The sequence below is a fragment of the Cygnus olor genome, chromosome 5 (genome assembly GCF_009769625.2).
Source record: "Cygnus olor isolate bCygOlo1 chromosome 5, bCygOlo1.pri.v2, whole genome shotgun sequence".
NCBI lineage: Eukaryota > Metazoa > Chordata > Aves > Anseriformes > Anatidae > Cygnus > Cygnus olor.
In genome coordinates this window covers 36,577,891-36,599,155 of record NC_049173.1, presented here as the reverse complement: position 1 = coordinate 36,599,155, position 21,265 = coordinate 36,577,891, and the positions used below count along the sequence as shown (strand labels likewise).

The 21,265-nt window shown below is 45.7% G+C and overlaps 1 protein-coding gene across 3 annotated transcripts in view; it reads right to left on the bottom strand.

The window, feature by feature from the left end:
• Positions 1-1,548: 1,548 nt before the first annotated feature.
• MAP3K9 (mitogen-activated protein kinase kinase kinase 9) overlaps positions 1,549-21,265 on the bottom strand; it is a 78,382-nt gene continuing 58,665 nt past the window's right edge. For 2 of the 3 annotated variants that reach the window (XR_005820047.1, XM_040557499.1), the window contains exons 12-13: positions 3,946-4,045; positions 1,549-1,866 (exon numbers count right to left, since the gene is read on the bottom strand). Coding sequence is in view for 1 of the 3 variants with exons in the window: in XM_040557499.1 (XP_040413433.1) it covers positions 3,956-4,045 (90 nt within the window). In the remaining 2 variants the exon portion in view is untranslated. Of the gene's footprint in view, positions 1,867-3,945; positions 4,046-16,145; positions 16,490-20,594; positions 20,715-21,265 lie in introns of those variants that run through there. The other variant, XR_005820049.1, reaches the window with a different exon arrangement.

Sequence of the window (21,265 nt, the reverse complement as noted above, 5' to 3'; positions counted from 1 at the left end):
AAGGACAATGAGGGAAATTCTGTAAATGATTGTTAACTAGAAAAAAAAGTTTAGGCAGTGGTGTGTTTGGGTGCCTGCAAGGTGTGTGTAGTACTGTGTAAAACACAGAGATAAAAAGATTCTGATTCTCAGGTGCATGAAGTTCTCCATATCCTATAGACACCATGGCATGCAGTGAATTCAAATAGAGGTGACTCCCTATTACTTCACATTGCTCACAACAGATCATCCCACAGCTGCAGGTCTCTCTCCACTAGGAGTGACCTGAGGATTCATCCTGCAGGCCATGCAAGGGGAGAGGACACCACCTACACAGTCTCTGCCCCAGGAAAATGCAGGCGAGCAGAGGCAGGCTTATCACTCATGGCCGTAATACAAGAGGAAAGGCATTTTCCAGTCATTGGAGATGGAGGTCCATGGCCCTGTCACATTGTCTGGAAACAGTTTTAGCCCTTGCATTAGCTTCAGTGGCATACTGTCACCACATCAGTCCCAAGCTTATGTTAGTATAAAGGGGGCACAGCACACTCCAAAGTACAGACTCCTCAGTTCTCAGCCACTTTTTCTCCAGGACTATCACGAAGTATGTGAGAAAGTAGGAAATTTGTGAACGTGCATATGAAAAAATCTCCAAAAGTCTCCAGGTGCTACACAAGAAGCGACTTTCTTCAGGAAATGGTTGTCCCTATGTACCTTGACACTTGGTACCTCCAACCAGTGCACACTCACACCAGAAGCTAAAAGAAGGAAGTCAACAGAAAGAAAACAGAGTCAGGGGCTGTTTTGCCAGCTATGTAGCATCTGTGTGCTTCCACAGTAACACAGAGCTTGAGAGAAACATGCACAACGCTCCATGTGGTGGCCCTGTGCATGTCCAGGAGGGAGAGAGCAGCAATGCCACCAAGGGCACAGAGCTCCTGTGGACTGCACTCTCCCCACAGCGGCCGGCTCTGCCTTGTAGAGTTTTTTCCAGTGAGCAGTCCTTACCAGCCAGCTGTTGATGTATGGGCAGGGGCCACCCAACCCCACCCAAGTTTCCCACCCACAGCTGTAGGGAGTTGGTGACACCATGAACAGACAACCTCTGTTGAAGGTGGCAATGTCTACTACAAGTTGATGGTATTTTTATGTTGAGCAGTCAAATGGCAACGTAGGAATACAAATCCCAAAAGCCAAAACAAGCAAACAATGCTCCAGCTCAGCCAGGTGGCATATGCATATGTCCTCAACATGCAGTACATGGGGGAATGAACACAGGCCCCTCCAAGTACCCAGCAGGATTAAAACGTGTCCAGTGCGATGGGAAATGAGTCCATACACCCATCACATGTGAAAACAGCAGGAACAAAATGACATGGCAGATGCCTGGCTGAGCAGGAGGAAAGCTGAGAGCAAGCAAGAACTGAGGCTGAAATGAGAGAGGGCTGAGCTGATCATGAGATGCAAACTACAAGCCAAACCCAGGTTCATGGGCAGAATGAGAATTAAACTATGAAAAAAAAAAAAGAAAAAAAGAAAAAAAAAACTACCAAAGGCTTAGCCACATTATTTGCAGTTAATAACAAGACCCAGTTTTAATTGGCAGGATACATAGCAGGAAAAAGGACAGTAAGATTAGAGGTGATTTTCCAGCTGGAGGGGGCAATGAAGGGCGAGGCTTCCTTCCTCCAGCAAAATCATTTTTGAAACTGTGAGAAGACAAACATATGCTGGCTGCAGAATTTTTCCAAATATGTGTTAACAGTTGGAAAAAGTGGCCTGGACAGGGCAGAAACCTTTGCTTAAATTAAGAGGATATGACTGGTTTTCAGGATTGATGGGAAGGCAAAGGTCTGGCTGTTCTGGCTTGCTGGAGAACCCAGGTACCTGTAAAATGAAAATGAAGATCTTGAGCAGTGTATCTCCATTTCACTTTACCAGAATTTCTCTGCAAGTTTCATCTGTGTGAATGATGTCCCCGAAATTCAGCCCAGCTGACTACAAAGCAGTTGTGTTTTTGTGGCAGTTTATGTGAGATCTCCAGAGGCTTTGTCTGCTTTGTTTTCTTTATGCTTAATCCCTTGATTGTACCCTCTCTTTTCTATTTCTGAGGGCAGGAGAAGGGAAGGGGATGGGTATGTGTGGGCAATGAGAATTCACACCAAATCCACACAGGACCTACTGACTACCCTGCTTCTGTGCCTGTTTACTCAGCTTTGCTTCTGCATCCTGAAGCACCGATGTTCCTCCCGAGCTGCTTTTGAGAAGCTCCATGCAGTGGTTGGGAGGCTTGGGCAGGGGTTATTTAAATAAAGAGGAACAGTGGTAGGCCAGTATGCTACCCAGATGGGATGCTTGGGAGGGTGCAGTTAATTATAAGGTTCCTTAATACTATTCATGGATTTGCATAACCAATTAGTAGGACTTTGTATCACTGCAGCTGGTATGAGAAGGTTTCCAGAGGTTGTTCTGAGCGGATCCTTGATGAGCTCCTCAGCTGCTAAATGCTGCAGGCCGTGCTGCCACACCAGCAGCCTCCCTGCTGCCTCAGTGAAGGCGACGAAAAGGCAAGCCACCCTCCTGGCTGCACGAGTCCTCTCCCAGCTACAGTTTAGGGAAGATAAATTCACAGATAGCAGATAAGAACATGAGAGGAAACCTGTGTCAACACACGACTTTGAGGCAGTTAGCAGCCTGTGCGGCAGAAGGGGATGTACGTGGTCCCACAGGTGTAGGGAGGGGATAAGACTCTTTTTTTTGCATCTCAGAGACCGATCTCCCTTTGTCACAGTGAGGGACCAGCTCAAACTCATTCAGCTTGGAAAGCTGTGCCTGCAGCAACTGTTTCCAGCAGTGGTTATGGTGGGGAATCAGGAAACAAATAGATTGCATGGTGCTCAGGAAATTGCCTTGCTACCCTCGCTTCATGTCCACTCATTATCCTATGGAAAACATCTGTTGCGTTACATGGACAGATAAGAGAGCAAGGGGGAGGAGAGGAAATGAGGCAGGATGGAAAGAAATACAATACGCCTTTTTCTCCTTATTCTTAGGACAGCTGTATAGCAGCAAACTCACTGAACGAATTCCCAAATCTTTCTCACCTGCTAATACAGGGACTGGTTTAACAAATTGTCCCTGCCACCAGAAATGGGGAGCAGAAGAAAGCCCTTCCGAATTTCGCCCTCTACTCTGCAATGAGCAGCACATGCCGGGGCTGACTCTGCCAGGCTTAGGTAGCAAAATTACTAGTGGCATTAGGTGGGGAAAAATGCCGTGGCTGTAGCTGTGAGCTCCACGTGCTGTGCTATCCAGCCATGGCAGGGGAGAAGGAAGACACGCTGCCAGAGAGGCTGGCTTCACAGGCCCTACCCACAGCCTTTCTCCTTCCTTCATCGCCAGCCAAGTTTTATAAATAGCTGCAGTCCTGCCGTAACTAACTTCCACAACTTCTGCTTCCTTCCAGAGGGCTCCCCTTCGCTCCCTCTGCCTGCCGGGGCCTGTGAACCCCTGCCAGCTGGTAGTGGCCCGTCGCTGGTGAGGAAATAACCCGGAGTGCAGCCAGCTGGAGCTGGCGAGGGGATTCGGGGAGAAGAAGGTGAACTTGGCTGGGACTGTGGAGCCCACGTGAATCCTCATATGATTCATGCCACCAGATTTTCCGTGATTGCCCGTGCTCAGAGTCCTGTCACACACAGGCCTTTGTCCCACACTTGGCTGGGACTTGAGGGTGTCACACGCCCTGACAAGAGCTCCCTGGTGCCCACCACAGCCTGCAGCAGTGAGGGAAGATGAGCTGAAGGAAGGGTGAATCACCACTGTGCTCTCCTCATTACGCTGTTTTCTCCTCAGAGCTGGGCTAACAGAAGCATCTGAGCATATGTTCTCTTGTCTATTGTCAGGTCTACAAATCAAAACTGTGATTCATATGAAACTGTACATTTTCTGTACCAGGCCCCAGCTTACCTCAGTGCTGTCAAAGGCTCGTTGTTGACTGCTGTGAAATGCTGACATCCATAATGCAAACTATGGGCACTGAAGATGGGAGAAAAGCTTTACATAAACTCTGCCAAGAAAAAACAAAACAAAACAAAAAGCCTTATGAGGGAAAGGAAAAAGACCTGGTTGCGTGTAACTGAAACTAGATTTAATATGAACACATCCCGCCCAACTACGTTGTTTCCATCATTTATGGAGGCCTATGTGTGTGGGGGCACAAGGTGGCTGTGGGCTCAGCCCCGAGGGAAGAGCTGCACACGATAGAGCGGGACCAGGCCTTGCGAGGCTGCCCATCCCATCCCACCACATGGCGTTTCCTAAGCAAGCTGAACCAGCTTGACAGCCAGAAATGTGGCCTTGACTCTTCTGCGTCTCCTACAACTTTTTGTCTCACAAGCACTGAGCGGACACTGGGCAGTAGGAGACATCTCTTGCTGAGGGGTGGCAGCATCACAGACCCTCCGCTCTGCAGGGAGGAATGAGCCCAGCAGTCACTGCAACCAGATAAGGTCACTTTGTAAAATAAAAGGAGTATTTTTCAGGCAAACAGAGAAGCAACAAAAATCTCAAGCTGAAATGCCATCCTGGCAAAGTCTTGAAGTGCAGGAAGTTTTATTGTTGCTTTGTTTTTTGAAAGCCTTTCCCATGGGGGGTCATTGTTAGATGTTAATATCCAGTCACTGACATTTCCCCACAGTAACTGCTTTTTCATGTCCCAAAGGCCTATTGAGTTCTAAACCGGACAATTCAATGTGAATAGCCTTAGCCTCATCCTCTCTCCCAGACAAGGGGAATTTTGGAACGGGAGACTCAACAGGGAGTAAAACACAAGAGAGAGAGGAAATAGGGAAGCAAAATATGGTAGAAAAAATGAAAAGATGGAGCTGGTAGCAAGTCTTCCCATCTGTGACACACTTACCCACCAAGTAGGACTTGGTCATCTGGGTGACCAGACCCTACCATAGCTGAGACCCTGGAGTGAGACAGACTGACATCTTCCTGAGGATGTGAGTAGGAGACCTCAGGCAGCAGCTGTCTGCTGGATCTTTACATGCTGAACCCTTTCATTTGCCTTTGTATTGCTCTTCACATGGTGAACCAAGAGGCAGACCAACTTGCCTCATCTTACTATATTTTTAAACACATTGCAGCAGCACTGGGGTGAGGGGATACACAAAAGGCTGTTATTTTAAAACCTGTATCGTCTGGAAGTGGTAACCCACCTTTGCTATCTGCTTTGAGGGCAGAACTGTTTGGGGACCTGAAACAAACCAAATGAGAGCTTTGTTTTTCAATGCTGACAAGGTGTGTGATTCCCTTGATCACTTCAGATTGCAGCCCTTTTGCCAAAGTTGTCCATAAAGCTGGCTGCTGTTCCAATTCATTGGGGAGAAAATTTTGCTGTCATTCCTGTTTCAGCAGTGATTCAAACTCAGATGCAGTCCCACCTCGTTCCTCTTCTGCAGCAGTGTCTTCAACTCTTGAACTAGACAGAAGCTGTTGCCGTGCTTATCATACTCAATTGAAATGTATTTTAGTGATTGCTAGGAAAAGTACACGTTCAGATTACCCAGAATGACACATATGGACTAAGCGTTCCTTTGATTGTGCTTATCCAAGACAGATGGGGGATTTACAGCTGGGAACACGAGGATTTTCACTTCCTTTAAGCAACAATGGGTGGTTTGTAGCCAGCCTGGCTGCCAGAGTTATTCTCATTCATTGATGGCAACCCAGAGAAGGCAGCTTAGCATAGCCTGGAGTGGGCTCAGGGGATAGTCACGGGCTGAAGGGACTGTGGCACAATCTCCCCGAAAAGGGCTGACAGAGCTGCAGACTGCATCTTCCCTTCTCCTCACACAGTAGCAGTACTGTGCTACAGCAAATCTTTTGGCATCAGATAAAACCCAGCTGTCTCATACTGCCTCCTACAAACTCCTGGTTAGAAAAATGGCCACATGTAAATGGCATATTCCCTCACTCAGAGCTGGTCTCCTGCATCTTGCTGGGGCTGAATTAGATCCAACCAACAGCTTGCCGACTTCAGTAGGTTATCTCTGAGGCTTGGCTGCCTGTTGGCAAGTTCTGAGCATTGACTCAGGGAGAACTCATAAGCCTGCTCCCTGAAATAACCGTAGCAAACCAAGCTGCAAGCCCTTTCACAGGGTTCTTTAGATCTCCGGTGAGATCAGGATGCTCACAAAACGGATCCAGAACCTGGTGTCTGACACCAGCCCCACAAGCTGGAGGGGTGGCTCAGAAAGTCGGGGTGACCTCTGACTGCCATATCCCCATTGCTGACTCCCAGTTTGTGACTCTCACAGTCTTTGGGACTACACAGCCATCCTGGGGTAGGGGTAGGTCCCTGTTTAGAGAAGCTCCTTAAATCTGAGTAGTAAGGGCTCTCTCTTATTGTCAGTGATCTGGGGCACCATTTCCTATTCCAACTGTTATTTGTCTAGAGACTGACTTGGAGCTCTAGGGATCCCAAATTTTTACATCTCTGATCCAATGTCAAATGGACTTAGTTAATAAAGGAGGTCTCTCTAATAAAAGATGGAATCTCTCCTTTCACTCATCAGCAGTGTAATACAGATTCCCTGCAGGAATACCACAGCTCTGTTGATGATGTGCCAGCCAAGTCATGTCATCTCACACCATAAAGCTGAGGCAATACTAACTCTGAAAATAGGACTGGAAAAGATCCTCAAGAGAGCATCTACATCACCCCATTGCCTTAAGGCAATTAGGTCAGATTAAGTTAATCTGCTCCTGAGAGATGTTTGTCTAACCTGTTCTTACAAGCCTCCCGTGACAGAATACCACAGCCTTCAGAGATGGAAAGTTAAGAGACTTTTTACTAAAGCTTAAAATAAGTCTCCTTTGCAGTGACTTAAACCAATTAATTCCTGTTTTAGCTACAGCAAATACAACAAATGTATATTTTCTCTTTGCAGAAATCTCTGATATTTGTGAAAGACTCTTCTCTAGAACTCTGATCTTGCAGTTTTTCTCAACATTTCTTCAACTGAGCAAGTTTTCTGGCTCTCTGGTTGTTCTCCTGGCTCACCTCTGGATTTCTTCCAGGTGGTTTCCATCTTTACTGGAGTGCGGTGCTGAGAACAGGACAGTCCTCCAGGTGGGGTCTTCCAGCACAAGACAGAGCAGAAACATTATTTCAGATGTCCTGTATACGATTGGCCTCCTTATACATTCCAGTAACAAGTTTTGCATTCCTTGCAGTAGCAAGACAACTTTGGCTCACATTCAAGTCTCACCCCAAACTGCTTTTCTTATCCAGGTTTAATTCTGTCTTTAACACTCCTTACTGAGTTGCATCCTATTTGACTGAGAAACAATTACATTCCAGGAAATGAGAAATCACAATTCTTTTTCCACACAATGAACAGATCTGTATCTCTCTGTTTTTAAAGGATACACATAGTTAAAGTTTAAGACAAAGCAAAAGTGAGATTCTGTCATAAAGTACCAGCTTTTGGGCAGGGTGGGGAGAATCAATATATCTGTTCCACTTTTGCGGTGTTGCTAACAAGATCTGCACTTAAAAGGTCTCTGCAGTCCTTCAGCATTTAAGAAAAACACTGTTTGATGGCTGAGAGTCACAGTCTGTTGGGAACATCATTTGCAGTTGTCTTTCACCAGGCAAAGCAACTCCTACTGCTCTTTCAGATCACCTACAGAGCCAGGCGCATTCAGATCATCCAGAACAAGCAGGATTAATAAAGTCCAAGCAAAATGTGAGCATTTAAGAACAGCACAAAAATCCAGAGGTAGTGTGTTGTTCTGCAAGTTCTTTCCCCAGCATCTCCCAGTCAGACAAAAGATAGACATTTTGTTCAAAAAACTTCTAAGTTGAAGGCACAGGCAGTGAGACCCACAGGTTTGAACCCCCAGCTCTCTTGGGTGTCTTGTTTTGTCAGCAGCTCATGCTCCTGACCACCAACAGAAAACCAGAAGGTGCTTGATAAAAGTGATGATTAAGGTTAAAAAGTGGAAAAATGGGAAAACATTAATCAACATTTGTGCAGATTCCAGTGAAGATTATGCTCTGTATCATCTTTTTTTTCTTCACAGATTTTTATTCCACACTCACAGGTAGTAAGTACCACAGACATTTGCTTGCAGTTTGCTCTTTCTCAACAACATAAAGTGTGTGCAGCTGAAGACTGGGCTTGGTACTCTGTAGGATTTGAATACACATATTCCAGTGTTTCCTTCTTTAAAAACACCAAAGAAACGTGCCATGCACAAGTCATAAGCAATGTGAGGTTTCTGAGGACTCTGATGTCATCTTAGTGATCTAATATCATTGAGTATCTTAAGCCCAGGGAAAAGTCAGCTTTGAATTGGATCTGATACTCTATAGGAGACCCATGGCAAGAACAGACTCAAACCTGTAGCCGCTTGGCTACATTGAACTGTGCCGTAGGATGCAGCCAGAACTCCCTACCTACTGCAGGCTCTGTGCCTGGGTTCATGCTTAAAGGTGTTAATTGCTGAGTCCAGATCATTGCTTGTAGGGTAGTTAAGTCCCTGACTTTCCAAGACTATCGGTGATGCTATAAAGCCCACTATGTCAGATCTTCAGGCAAGCATGAGATCTAAGAGTACCTCTGAAGTGCAGGTAAAGCGGCCAGGCACAAGCATGCATCATTCATCTTCACTGAACAACATGCTGCACATGCAAACTCAGCCTGTCCTCATATGCCTGCTTGTTGGGGTTCAGCTTCTGCACAAAGAGGAACTAATCCAAACACTCACCACTCTTGATGGCAGCAGTGAGCTAATGACATCTAAAAAATGTCAGGTTATCCATGGGAAGTCCATGGGACTTCAGCCTGAAAATGTGGGCTGGATGGATCCAGACAAAAGCTGCCATTTCCCTGTGGCATTGAAGGCAATAATGCTGATTGTAGCAGCTGAGGATCTGGCTTGTGACAACATTGCTGAAAAGTAGCTCAGAGGGGAAGAAAAATTGTGCAGAGCAGTAGAAGCTGGACTTTTCTCCTAGATCTGCAGCTCCCAGTGTTACTTGGCCCATGTCACAGAGCTGAGTCTCATTTCTCAGTGCACTGAGCTAACCCCATCTCGCATCGCTGGTTATGGAATTAATGTTTCCAGCACACTTTTGAAGGGACTCCATGAGCATGAAGTATTGTTGCTGCTGTTGTTAAAAACAAGAACACAGTCTGCTGCTGAATAATTCATTTGACGTGAGAAACAGCCAGCAAGTTGTTGAACAAAAAAGCAGCACAATGAGGCATAATTACAACGCTGTTCTGAGGAGCAGGATGCAGATGGAGCTCTCAGGTTGGCTGGTGGTGCTGTCACGCCACAGCCAGGAATGAATGCACGTCAAGTTGCCTACCTCATTCTCAGATTTATTGTAACACTTTGCCGTTAACCTTGGAGATCTCAACGCATGTAACAGACCGATTACATCCTCACAGCATCCCTGCAGGTTTTCAGTTCTGCTTCACAAATGAGCAAAGCCAAGGTCCAAAAACCTAATGCATGTGGTGGTAGAGAGAGTTGCAGCGCAGAAAAGAAATATCAAGCCCTGGCTCTCTGGCTCCTGCCCTAAGAACCTGAGCCTGTTCCCACTCACTGTCCCTCCTTACAGTACATTTTAGGATTTCAGGGCATTGTTAAGCACTGAGTTGCTTTGCTTTCCTTCTCCATGCCTTACAACACACAGGCCAATTACAGTCATCCCCAAACTGCTTTTCCTGACTGCCTCAGTCTCTACCCCTATCTACCTCTGTTCACGTTCTTAAAGTAGACCTGTCACATTGCAGTTATATCTTTATATTGTTGCAAAGTTAATATATTTGATCTCAGAACAGTTAAGGTAACAGTGGCACATCCATTGGCAACAGAAAGTCACGTTCTTCTCTCAAGCACTGCCTGGCTTGGAGAGACCATCCCAGGTGGAGAAAGGGGATTCAGTGTCCCCAGCATTTTTGGTACCTGATCTCTCTTGTAAGACTGTAGAAGACTGGTACTGCCGGGGAGGTACTGTCCTGTCCCATCAACATTGGCTTTCTCAATGGGAGAAATGGGGAGAGCACATCATTCCCAACAAACACACCACATTAGGGACACCACTGCAGACACCGTGTCATTTACGGGCACAGAGCTGTGATGCCCCGATTTTCGTGTGAGGACCATGGAAGTTATCAGTGTAGCAGCAGAAAACAGACATTAAAACAAAAACATAAATGGAGACGTACTTCAGCTCACTTGTCATCACAAAGTAACTGGAAGACAGAGCTTCCAGATACCACTGATGGATCCCAGCCTGGCTTAGGAGATGGAAAGGCAGAAGTCCCTCCCACATCCCAGTTCCCTGGTGACTTCTGGCTGGCGATGCTGAGCACGAGGGCTGGGCAGCCTGCAGGATGCAAGTGGCTTGGAGCCAGGGAGAGAAAGTGGAACACGAGAAGAGGCTCTAGCATGCATTTTCCATATAATAGCCAAAATATCCCTCTGTTCTTTCTCATATATCATAGAGAGAGTACAACTGAAGTGTGAAGAACTGTTTAATGGATTTAGTAATAGTATTGATCTTCTGTCATTTAAAAAGGGACCGGGAGCTTAATCAGATCTGCAGAAGTGTCTCATTATTTACATTGCCAAAGGAAAGGATTAGATATCAGAGAAAGAAAAGGCCCTTCAGCAAGCATGGGTTTGCTCTGCAGGATGAAAATCCATCCATTTACTCTCACCCGTACACGCATTTAAACGGGAAGGAATCCAAACAACTCTCCGTGAGATTCTGCCTGCAGGAGCTAATACAGCAGCAATAAACAGAGGTAGCCTCAGCAATGCAGCAAAACTGCTCTTAGCTTTTCAACATCCTGATTTAGCTCTGTAATCTGGTCACCTAAGCCTGAACATTAGAAATCTTATTGCAGATAACAGAGGCAGATTGAACAGGTTTTCACTTTCTGAGTTGCCTTTCTGCTCAGACCCAAGGCAATGTTTACTTGCAAGCTGAACACATTTGATGGGGAAACGGCGCTGAGAAAGAATAAACAAGAAACCCTTGGATGGCATTTTTACAGCTACATTCGAGACAACAGAAAATGAGCTCATCACCCTGTTGCCTGTAATGCCTGTTCAAGAAACACAGAGGGAGACGGTTTCATCTCCTTGTCTCCCAAAGCCATAACTCCCTGATCTGCCTTTCAGGGTGGTACGGAAGACGTGGCTGGCTTTTACCTGTGCTGTGGCACTCCTCAGGTCATGCTGCCACAGCACAGAGGCTGGCCTTGCCAGAAGAGAGAAAAATATTTCAGGCTGAACACAAACAGTGACTTTGCAGTGAGAATTTTTCTGTTAAAATATCAGAAATTGAGTGTATTATGGGATAGGCACGCATATGCTTGATGAATAATCTGTTTTGATTTGGCTGGCAGGAGATACCTTAAACAGCTAATCCACTTCCAGGCAAATATTGAACTCCAAACCTCTGCACCAGTTTCTATTGCTGAATCCCACAAACAACTGAAGGAATCCAGGAACCTCTGCATTTACCATCACTGGAAAGGTTTGTCATCATTTTTCTTCCATGTACTTCTTTTGGGAGACTTTTTACTTAAAGCCTCTCACCACGTAATATAGGAAGCTTTCAGGTGGCTTTGCTACCTTGGATCATGACCTACCTTGACCAGCTCTGCTGCTGTGCTTGCTCACCCTGACCCACGCTTGCACATTGCCATGGGTTTGCCATTGCCCTAGCAGATTTGCAGAGATGATGATGGCATGTTAGAGATGACGATGGCCTGGAGGATTGCGATATCCCGTATCTCACAAACATGGACATGAGAAAAGGAAGCTGGACAAACCCAAGTGACCAAGAAGGGTTTAATCCCTTCATTTTGTGGCAGTTGAGACCCTCCTTCCCAAAGGTGAAGCAGGGTATCTGCTTGGAATAGCTCATACAGGACATCCAAACATGGTCTTCCAAGGGCAGGCTTATGGGCACTCTGCTCTGTGAATCAGAGGCAACCTCAGCACGGCAAGAAGAGCCCCTGTGAAACTTTCCAAGCAGCCTGAAAGTGACCAGCAAGCCTGCAGACTGCTTGGCCCAGCCTGCCGTGTGAGCCCGGGAGCAGGCAGGAGGAGTGTAAATTCTTGCTCTTTGTATAACTGGTGGATTTCACCCAGGCGTCAGTGAAGGGTGATAAATTTAGCAGAAAAGGAGCACTATTTTTTTTTCTACTGTTCCTATTAAGAAGCTGACAGCATTGGAAAGATGTTATTTATTATTTACCTACGCTGCAGTATGTTACATACTTCAGGCTGACATTACAGTCCAGCATCTCAGATATTTTAAGCAGCCTGTACTTTTGAAATTTGGATGTAGATCCAGAAAGCTCAGAGGCAGGAGGATCCAGCTGCTACAAATGTATTTTCTGATTGCAGAAGTCCCAAGTGAAAAGCAGCTTCATCTAAAACGAGAACTTTCCCCTTATACTCAACCATCTATTTTGAACAATAATTGAATGTCTGCTGAAAAACTGTCTTGTTGTCTGTTGCAATGAAAAGAATGTTTGATTACAATGTGGTTGTGCTTCCTGAAATGCTGCAGCCCGCTGAAAGGCTGACAACTTCCTTCCCAGAGCACCCTCGCTCACACAGAACCATTCTGATCCTCTTGCATGTTTTGCCTGCAGTGCCAGTCCTTTCTGTCCTAAGGCAAAGGTCTTCAAGCTCTCCTTCTACCGCCAGAGCACTTCTTAAAGGGGTGCCTTGGGCTTTCTAACAGGTTTGTGAGCTCCTCCCAGACAGTCACTAGCAAAAATAGATGGTATTTTTGGCTTCCAGAGTTCGGTCTGAGCCCTACTGACATTGCGTGAGTGGGGGATACACGGTGAATTCATCTCCATTGGTCCAGTCTCTGCACTGCCCCTTTCTAGCTGTAGGAAGACCCACCATTTTATGGAAGCAAACTCCTGAAGCATGATCCAGAAAGCTGCTATATCCTTTACTTGCTTTTTTTTTTTCTTTTTTTTCTTTTTGTCATCACATTTAATGTAAATGAAGTCTTACAGCCTGAAAACAGACATTCCCTAGAAGTGTAGAAAAATCAGCAAAAGTAAGCTGCCTTTTTAGAATTATATTCTATAACAGGAGTTACTAAGAGTGCTAACATTATTAGGAATGAGGAATTTTGTTTTAATTCATGATTTTTGATGTGTGATCTTTTGAAAAGCATAGCACAGTGGTTGTGGGTTGTTTTCTAGCAGCTGCTGTGACACCAGCTACAACGCTCTCTTGGAAGCCACACAGAATTTATGCTCTGAGCTAGGTGCAGATGCCTCCCCAACACACACGCTGGTGTAAATATGCAGGAAAGGACATGAATGCACAGGCACATGCACACTTCCATGGTATTTTATATATCCCCCAACCCTATTCCATCTGCAAAAGGAAAGGGTTGAATCCTGCCTCTGCAGCTCAGTGTGCAGCTATCCCAGACTTTCCTTAGACGTTTGCTCCCTCACTTAAGCTGATCTTAATTCTGCATTTGACTTCCCCTCATATAGATCAAGTGCATCAATTTTCATGTTGACTTGGGTGTCACAGCAACACCAATAAGTCCCTGTTTTCCTGTACGTCCCAGAGCAGCAGGTGTCTCCTTGGCCAATTTTTCACCAGCTCAGTTATTTCCACTCTGCCCTCACTCATACCCCAGGCAATGTTACTGGAGTGCCAAACCTGCATTTTGCTGTTCTTTGGTATGAGCCTGACGTATTGGAGCAAGGCTCAGCATGTCATCTGTCTCAGCAGAGAAGTCTTTATTTTAGGTACATGGGGAAGAGAAGGCAAGGGCATAGGCAGAAGAGAGCATGCTCAGGAAGACGGAATCTCTTCTTCCCATTTCCATTCAAAACGAGATGTTTCTTTTCTCTCCTTCAAAGTTGTGCCAGGGTCTTGACTTGCTTCCCCCTTATCTATCTACAGCTGCAGTGGGAAAAGAGGATGCTACCTAGCACAACCACCACCTACCTGCTAGGGAAGGTGAGAAATTATTTTCCTCAAATAATACCCTCAGCTAAGGGTAGCTTTTAGGAACATTTGGTTCTTCACAAAGTAAAGCCCATCTCCAACGTGCAGAAGAGCATCAAGGACCAGCTCCTGGGATATGGGCACTTTCAGGGTACACTATGTGCAAAGGCAAAAGCCACTTTCATTCCCCGGGCTCCTGTCCCCTCACCCATTTCCCTGTTGGTGGCAGGCAATGTTCAACTGCAGCTTGCAACTTCAGTCCCCCTCTCCTGGATCACTCACCTCCTTTAGCAGCTGAGCGTTGAGCTGTAGAACAGAATGGAATTTTCTTCCTCAGGTTACGCTCCTTTCTCCACCAAATGGTATTTTGCCATTTCCACTTTTGTGTTAGTATTATTTGCTAATCCACGGGCAACTCTATTTCCAGCCTCAGATCCCTTTCAGAGGTTCTGCTTCTCAACCAGCATTTCCCTGCTCCTCTAATGTCTGTAAAGCTTACTCCTTCCCTTTCAATCAATACAGCTTTATTTAGGATGGCATCTTTCATAGAAACTGCATCCTCAAATGCCTGCGAATAACTCCAGACCATGGCCTGTATCTAGGACAAACTGCTGCAAGAGGTAAATATAGTACAGAGGGAATACATTTGACCACCTCAATATTTGTTTCACCAAACCTCATGTTCTTGATTCCATATCTTTTCTGCAGCTCATAAATTTTATATCTGCATTCTTCTTCTCTCCCCTTGAACAGTGGCGTTACCAGCTTTGACCCTTAGCAGGTCTGATTACACTCACATGAAATGCTGAGAAAGGAAGATGCACTTAATCAAAATACGTGGCCAGCCTCTGCTTGCAACAGGCCTTTGAGATGCCCAGCTAGGCAGCTCTCTGCCTCCCAGTATATCTAAACTCATTAGTTCCACCTAATTTATCTGAAGTATTTTTCAGTCAGAAGGGATTCTTGAGCACTGACCCCTGGATATCAGTACTAAAGTGTGTGATGTGCTACTGTAAGCAGCGTGGGTATCATCCACTGAAGGACCAGTACCTGCCCCCAAAAGATAGCCCTCCCATGCCAGTAACATCAGGCAGACGGCCAAACCAGAGCTGGAAGAGGATGAAAAGTAAACAGGCAGCCTCTAGATCAGAGATGCTACATGAAACATACAGGACCTCTGAAAGATGCTGGCAATGGCTGGAGATTTTAAGCTTTGACCAAGGGAAATGTTCTATCATCCTGTACTCACACACCTGTCAGTAAGCTCTGTTTTATTAGCTAGAGACCATGAAAGTCAAAACAAACTGCTCAACTGATCCCATGGGTAGAATGCAACATTTTCTTACGAAACTATTATCAAAAACAGCCTCAACTTCTGTACTTAATTTTTCTCCCTAATAGGCCATTAAAAGGCTGGTTCTTGGGCTCTATTACTCCGTACCTAGCCGTGGCATTCATCACTTTCCTGGTAGTGCTGCTCTTACTGGAGCATCACATGCTTCCTTGTAGACCTCTAGAGATACCCAGCTGCTTTGTTTTAATATCATTATCCTTGCTAACAACTGAATATAATTGTCTAAGCCTAATGTATACCTCAACCAAAAAAACACTTGCAGAAGATCTAAGAAGAGAGCTGCAGTCAGAGAAGAGAATTAAGAGGCAATACTCCAAAGCACTACTTTCAGTTCTGCTTAGCACTTGCACCTTTGGAAAGGTTTTTACCTTCCTTTTGCCTCACTTTATGAATTGTAGAATGACCCACTTAAGAGGCTTATTCGGAATACTAAACCGTGTTTGCAAAGATCCTGGATTTAAGGTGCTAAGTGCATGCACACCCAATAGAGTAGGCCTGCACTTCTTATGCCCCTTAATCACAATACTTCTATTCCAAAATGGCCATTTTAACGATTTCCTTCACTTATCTTTCTTCCCCCAATTTTAATTCTCATGAGTTTTTCTTCCTTTTTTGGTCATGACTTGCACTTATTTAAGAGGTAGCCAAAGACATTTGTGACAGATGCTCAAGAAAACTGTTCCAGCTGTGAAGACAGTGAGGTGATGATAGTTTTCCCCATCACATATTTAAAGGAAAGGAAATTAGCACCTAGAAATGCGTGCTATGCACTTACTCTGCGTAGTTGCCAGGTACTTCTGATCACCTAGCCACACGGCTGGGAAGGAGCTGAGGGCAGCGCACTCCCATGTTTCCATGTAGTGGAATACTGGTAGCAATGCTTTGCTGGTGTCTCTCCATCATCACATCTGCAGCGTGCCAGATACCTCTTGCCCTTCTCACACACAGCTTTGCTTTGCCTCCATCAGCTCTTATTTCCGAGGCCAGAAACAAGGATGTGCTTCAAGGCCTCGCTGAGTCAGGGCGCTGTCTTTCTTTAAAGGCATGAGCACAGCCCCCTTTCTTGAAGGAAGGCAACTTGTTTCGATGATCTGCACTTAGCTGCCTCTCTCCTTGAATCTAGAGAAAACAGAAGTTCTTGGTTTGGAGATGCGTTATGGCTTTACCATCTCAAAGATGCGCAATGGTAGCCTAAATACAATTAATAGCTCATCAAGGTAATTTAGAAAATCAGAGAGGAAAAACCATTACAGAATCAAAATTTAAGCAGGTGCCAGAGGAAAGCACGGTTCTGTGATGGTCACATGCTTACCTGGATTATCATTTGGTACCTAGTTACCAGCCTGTGATTGGCTCCTATAAATACAAGGAGTAAGCTCAGCTGGAAATAGATGTGGTCTATAGCAATTAGTATCTCATCCACTAGAAAATAAAGGAAAAAGTACAGCTACACAAGCTGCAAAACTGAATGACAGCAGATGATGCCCTGGAAATGCATTTGAGAAGGCATATACAAGGTCAGGTGGGAATCAGGAAAATGAGTACGCCCTCATGGAAGCAAGAGGAGGAAAGGAAGGGTGTACGAGGAACACGTGGGGAGCTTATAGCTGCTGATGTTGGTGATGGGACGTAGGGCTGTGTGGTGTCCAGGCACCAGATTGGGATGGGACCATTCACTCCTGACCTGCATGTAAGGCTGCTTTGGATACAAGAACAAGAAGCACCTAAAGCTCAGTGGAACCCAAGAAAGCTGGCACTTGGCAGCTCTTTGAAGGCAGTAGCTGTGTGCTGGCAAGCTGCCGAATGCCTGCTGTAAAAATTGAAGCCTTCTGTGAAATGCAATTTCCACACAAGTTGTACGCCCAGTGGTGAGAGGGCAGCAAGTGCTGAATCCCACTGCAGAGACGGAGTGCACACTCCTTTTCTGACCACCTTGCCAGGGTGACACAGGTTGGACCAGAGCTGATTTCTCCCTAGGATCCTTTATAATATCACCTTTCTCTGTAGAGCTCAGCTCCAGCATGATTCAGGCTGCAGAACCCAGATGGGAGCTCTGGATATTTCCCTTCCTACACACAGAAGCCCCTTCATCTTTCAGCTGCCAAAGATGCACAGGGATGCTGACAGGAAGACAATCAGCAAGTCTCTTTATCAGCCACAGAATTCAGGGACACAGGCATGTGTGAGCCTCACTCCTGTTTCCAGCCCTTATCTGCCTGCATGCAGTTGGGTGACCCTTTGAAGAGCCTGAGTCGTCCCCTCACCGAGGAACATCCCCACTGCGTGCCATGTCTGGGGTGAGAGTCAGGGAACTGCCCAGATCTGCTGCGAGACAACACACATGCTTTCCCAGGGTCTTCCAAGACAAGCCTCACAGAGGTTGCACAAGATGGAGTGTTCACATCCATCCTCCTGGTGTTCAGAGGTGGTGCACAGTCCTGGAGTTTTCAGCCCTGGGACAGACGTCTTCAGCCCTGTCCAGACAGCCTGCTTCAGCACTGCCCAGAGCAAGGCAATTTGCAGTAAAAAGAGCATGCAAGCTGCTGTAATTACAACCCACCATCACACCTACCAGCACAGGGAAAGGATTGAGAGACAAGATATGCCTTGCTTCCACAGAGAGCTCTTCATCCTCATACATCTCCTGGGAGGGAGCAGGACTCCTCCTCCCCTCCCCCTTTTTTTTTTTCAGGGAGAAAAATTGATAGACTGGTCTATCAATTACACCTGAAACAGGTAGTTGCTTCTGTGTTGTGACTGATGCTCAGAGGGCTGGAGCAACTCTCCAATGGAGAGAGGCTAAGAGAGTTGGGGTTGTGCAGCCTGGAGAAGAGAAGGCTCCGGCGAGACCTTATTGTGGCCTTCCAGTACATGAAGGGGGCCTGTAGGAGAGCTGGGGAGGGACTCTTTGTCAGGAAATGTAGCAACAGGGCAAGGGGTAATGGCTTTAAAAAAGGGTAGATTTAAGTTAGATATTTGGAAGAAATTCTTAGAGGGTGGTGAGGCACTGGCACAGGTTGCCCAGAGGAGCTGTGGATGCCCCATCCCTGGAGGTGTTCAAGGCCAGGCTGGATGGGGCTAGGAGCAACCTGGTCTGGTGGGAGGTGTCCCTGCCCACAGCAGGGACTTGGAACTAGGTGATCTCTAGGGTTGCTTCCAACCCAAACCACTGTGATTCTGTGTGCTGAAACCAAATGAGCGCAACACACAGCCCCCCAGTGCTCAGTGCCTAAGAAGGATGGCTGGTTACCAGATGGCCTGAAGCAAATTAAAACCAATGACCTGTCTGAGTGAGGCTTCTTTTCACATTGTCTAATGTCCATGCAATAAAATAAACTGGTTTATTTTTGGCCTGTCACTGACAGAGCATAGTGCTGAAATGTTGATGTGGTAAATTTTCTCCAGCATTAAAGTGACAAAATGAAAGAGTCATTGCAGCAAATTTTGTCCTTCAAGTTCTTAGTCAGGACACAGACCATCACAGCCTGAGTCATCCAGCCTCACAGCAGCACACACCTGCTGCCTGTCCCCTGGGTTGTCTTTTTCCACAGAAAATCCACCTCCTTACAAGCCTGCCACAGCACAAAGCAATTAATAATATTTCTGCACCAGTAGGAACATCAGTTCTAAAGTTTGAACCCTACAGTTTGAGGATCCAAACAATTTCTTCCTGGCAATCTTCAGCTGCCAGAGGCTACCAATCCAAGCCAGAGCCTCAGTGTTATTTTAAGCCCTGTTCCTAGCTGCAGCAACATTATGTTCACCAAAAACCTTCTTACTACAAAGGAAGAAAACTATGGAGGCAGGATGGTGAATTTCAGGGAGATCTAGTGCTGACTCTTTCCTAGCGCGTCATGGGCATGAAAATAATCCAGATTTTATCACAGATGATGAATCCTGTACACCTTGCATGTTCAAAACAATATATTTTGTCTGTCCCTCTAGCTATAAAATGCTTAATGCACATACCTACAACTCTAGCCTGATGTCAGGACGCAGATTAAACCCTTGTTCACTCCTTGCACAGGGCAAATAAGTAGCACTGTCACTGATCTGTATTAAAAATCAAAGGCAGGGACACACCTGTAATTGCAGATGGAGGGGATCTTTGAGGGATATGAGCTAGGTGTGAGACCCAGGAAGGCCACCAAGGGGAATTTGCACATTTGATTCACCTGTGGCTAGGCAGCCATCCCCCTGCACACCTGCATGGACCTAGCCACCAGCCTCAGAGTCATTTCCCAGAGTCCTGTCACTTTCCTGATGAGAACTCAGGCCCAGGCTGGGCAGTCCAGACACCCAGAGGGAGCAGGCACCTGGTTGTGACAGGCAGGGGGAGCGGGGGCTGTGAGCACTGCTCCAGCAGCCCCAGCTGCAGAGCCTCCACACCTATTAATGTGCATGGTCTTGGAAGGCTACTGGAAGTATCATCAAGGTATGCGGTGGGCTGCCAAAGCACCACTTACATGTGCTACTCCCAGCACGTCATCAAGGAATATTGTAACACAACGTGATGGTTTGCTCACTTGGGTGTACATATATATACACAGCTAAAGGCCAACTAAAATCTGTGCCATAGAATCTGTATACCCAACCCTTGCCTACGCATCACCAAAAGAAAAACTAAGTTACTCAGCCTAAAACATCTGTTGGCATGTTTATTTTGCATCTGTGCTGACCCTGGCAGCTTTCATTTAGGATCCTCACTTTCTGCAAGAACTGCTTAGATTCCTCTACTGAGAAAACTTTATTTTTATGTTCTGCTGCACTGCTTTGTGTTCCTGCCGTTTTCTACAGAAGCTGCATTCACTAGCAGAAATTTATCTGCCATGATGCATCTAGATTTTTGTTCTTGATGAGGTCAGCCTGAACATTACAGTAACCTCATGGTTGTGACAGGCAAGCAAATCCAGCTAGAAAATCTGATTCTTTTACAACAGAAATGTATTGTGCAAAACATTACAGAAGTAAGGTAGAAATACCTGTCTTAGACTGAGGCATCCAGGAATTGGAGGGAAGGAGGGGATGCTTGAAACAATCTATTGCAAGACACCCTTGTTAAAATGAGTGAAAAGGCAACTAATTGTGCATGTCATTATTTTCAACTGAACTTAATTGACAGCCTGTCCACTCTCTTCTCAGCCTATCACAAAAAACACCACTATAGCAGTTTGAATAGAATATAGTCAGTGATACTATCTATGCATTGTTCCAGTCTCCATACCTGCTGGAAGGTTGTCTGATTTCTTGCACATAATCACATTAGAGAAAAAGCTTTTCTCAAAGGAAATTGTGGAACACAGGCTCTTGTAGTGCATAGCCCTTCATTGGTGCAGCTACATTCCTTAAAAAAGAGAAAGTTAAATGATGGTTTTATATCAGACAACAGCACATAGTCCAGGACTCAAACACACAACCTAGGAATCAAAACCATGTAGTCTTTCACACTGGCAGTAAATGAAAGATCTTGAAGGGATGCTGGTTCCAGCAACAGACCCTTATTCAGTAAGGTGGCAAGGACAAAGGCATTGCATCAGAAGTGAATCTAAACCATCTGTTAAATGTCATCATGCAAAAAATGTGTTACTGCATTCGCCCCAGATCCAGGCATTCAGATACATCTTCTGGCTGTGATGCTAAATACAGAGTACAAAAATCTTAAGCTAACAGAACAGAAATATTAACCTTAATTAAAATGGTATGCAATTAATTACCCTGTTCAGAGCTAGAAGTGTGTTAGCAGACAGGCGCTGTGTGCCAAGTCTGATATTAGACTGTGTGGGGTTTAGCACAAACAGGGCTGGAACAGCCGATCAGAACCAAGATGACTAGCAAAAAAACAAACCTGTGCTGGCACTGGGAAAAGAATATGAGTTCCTCATAGCAAGGTCATGA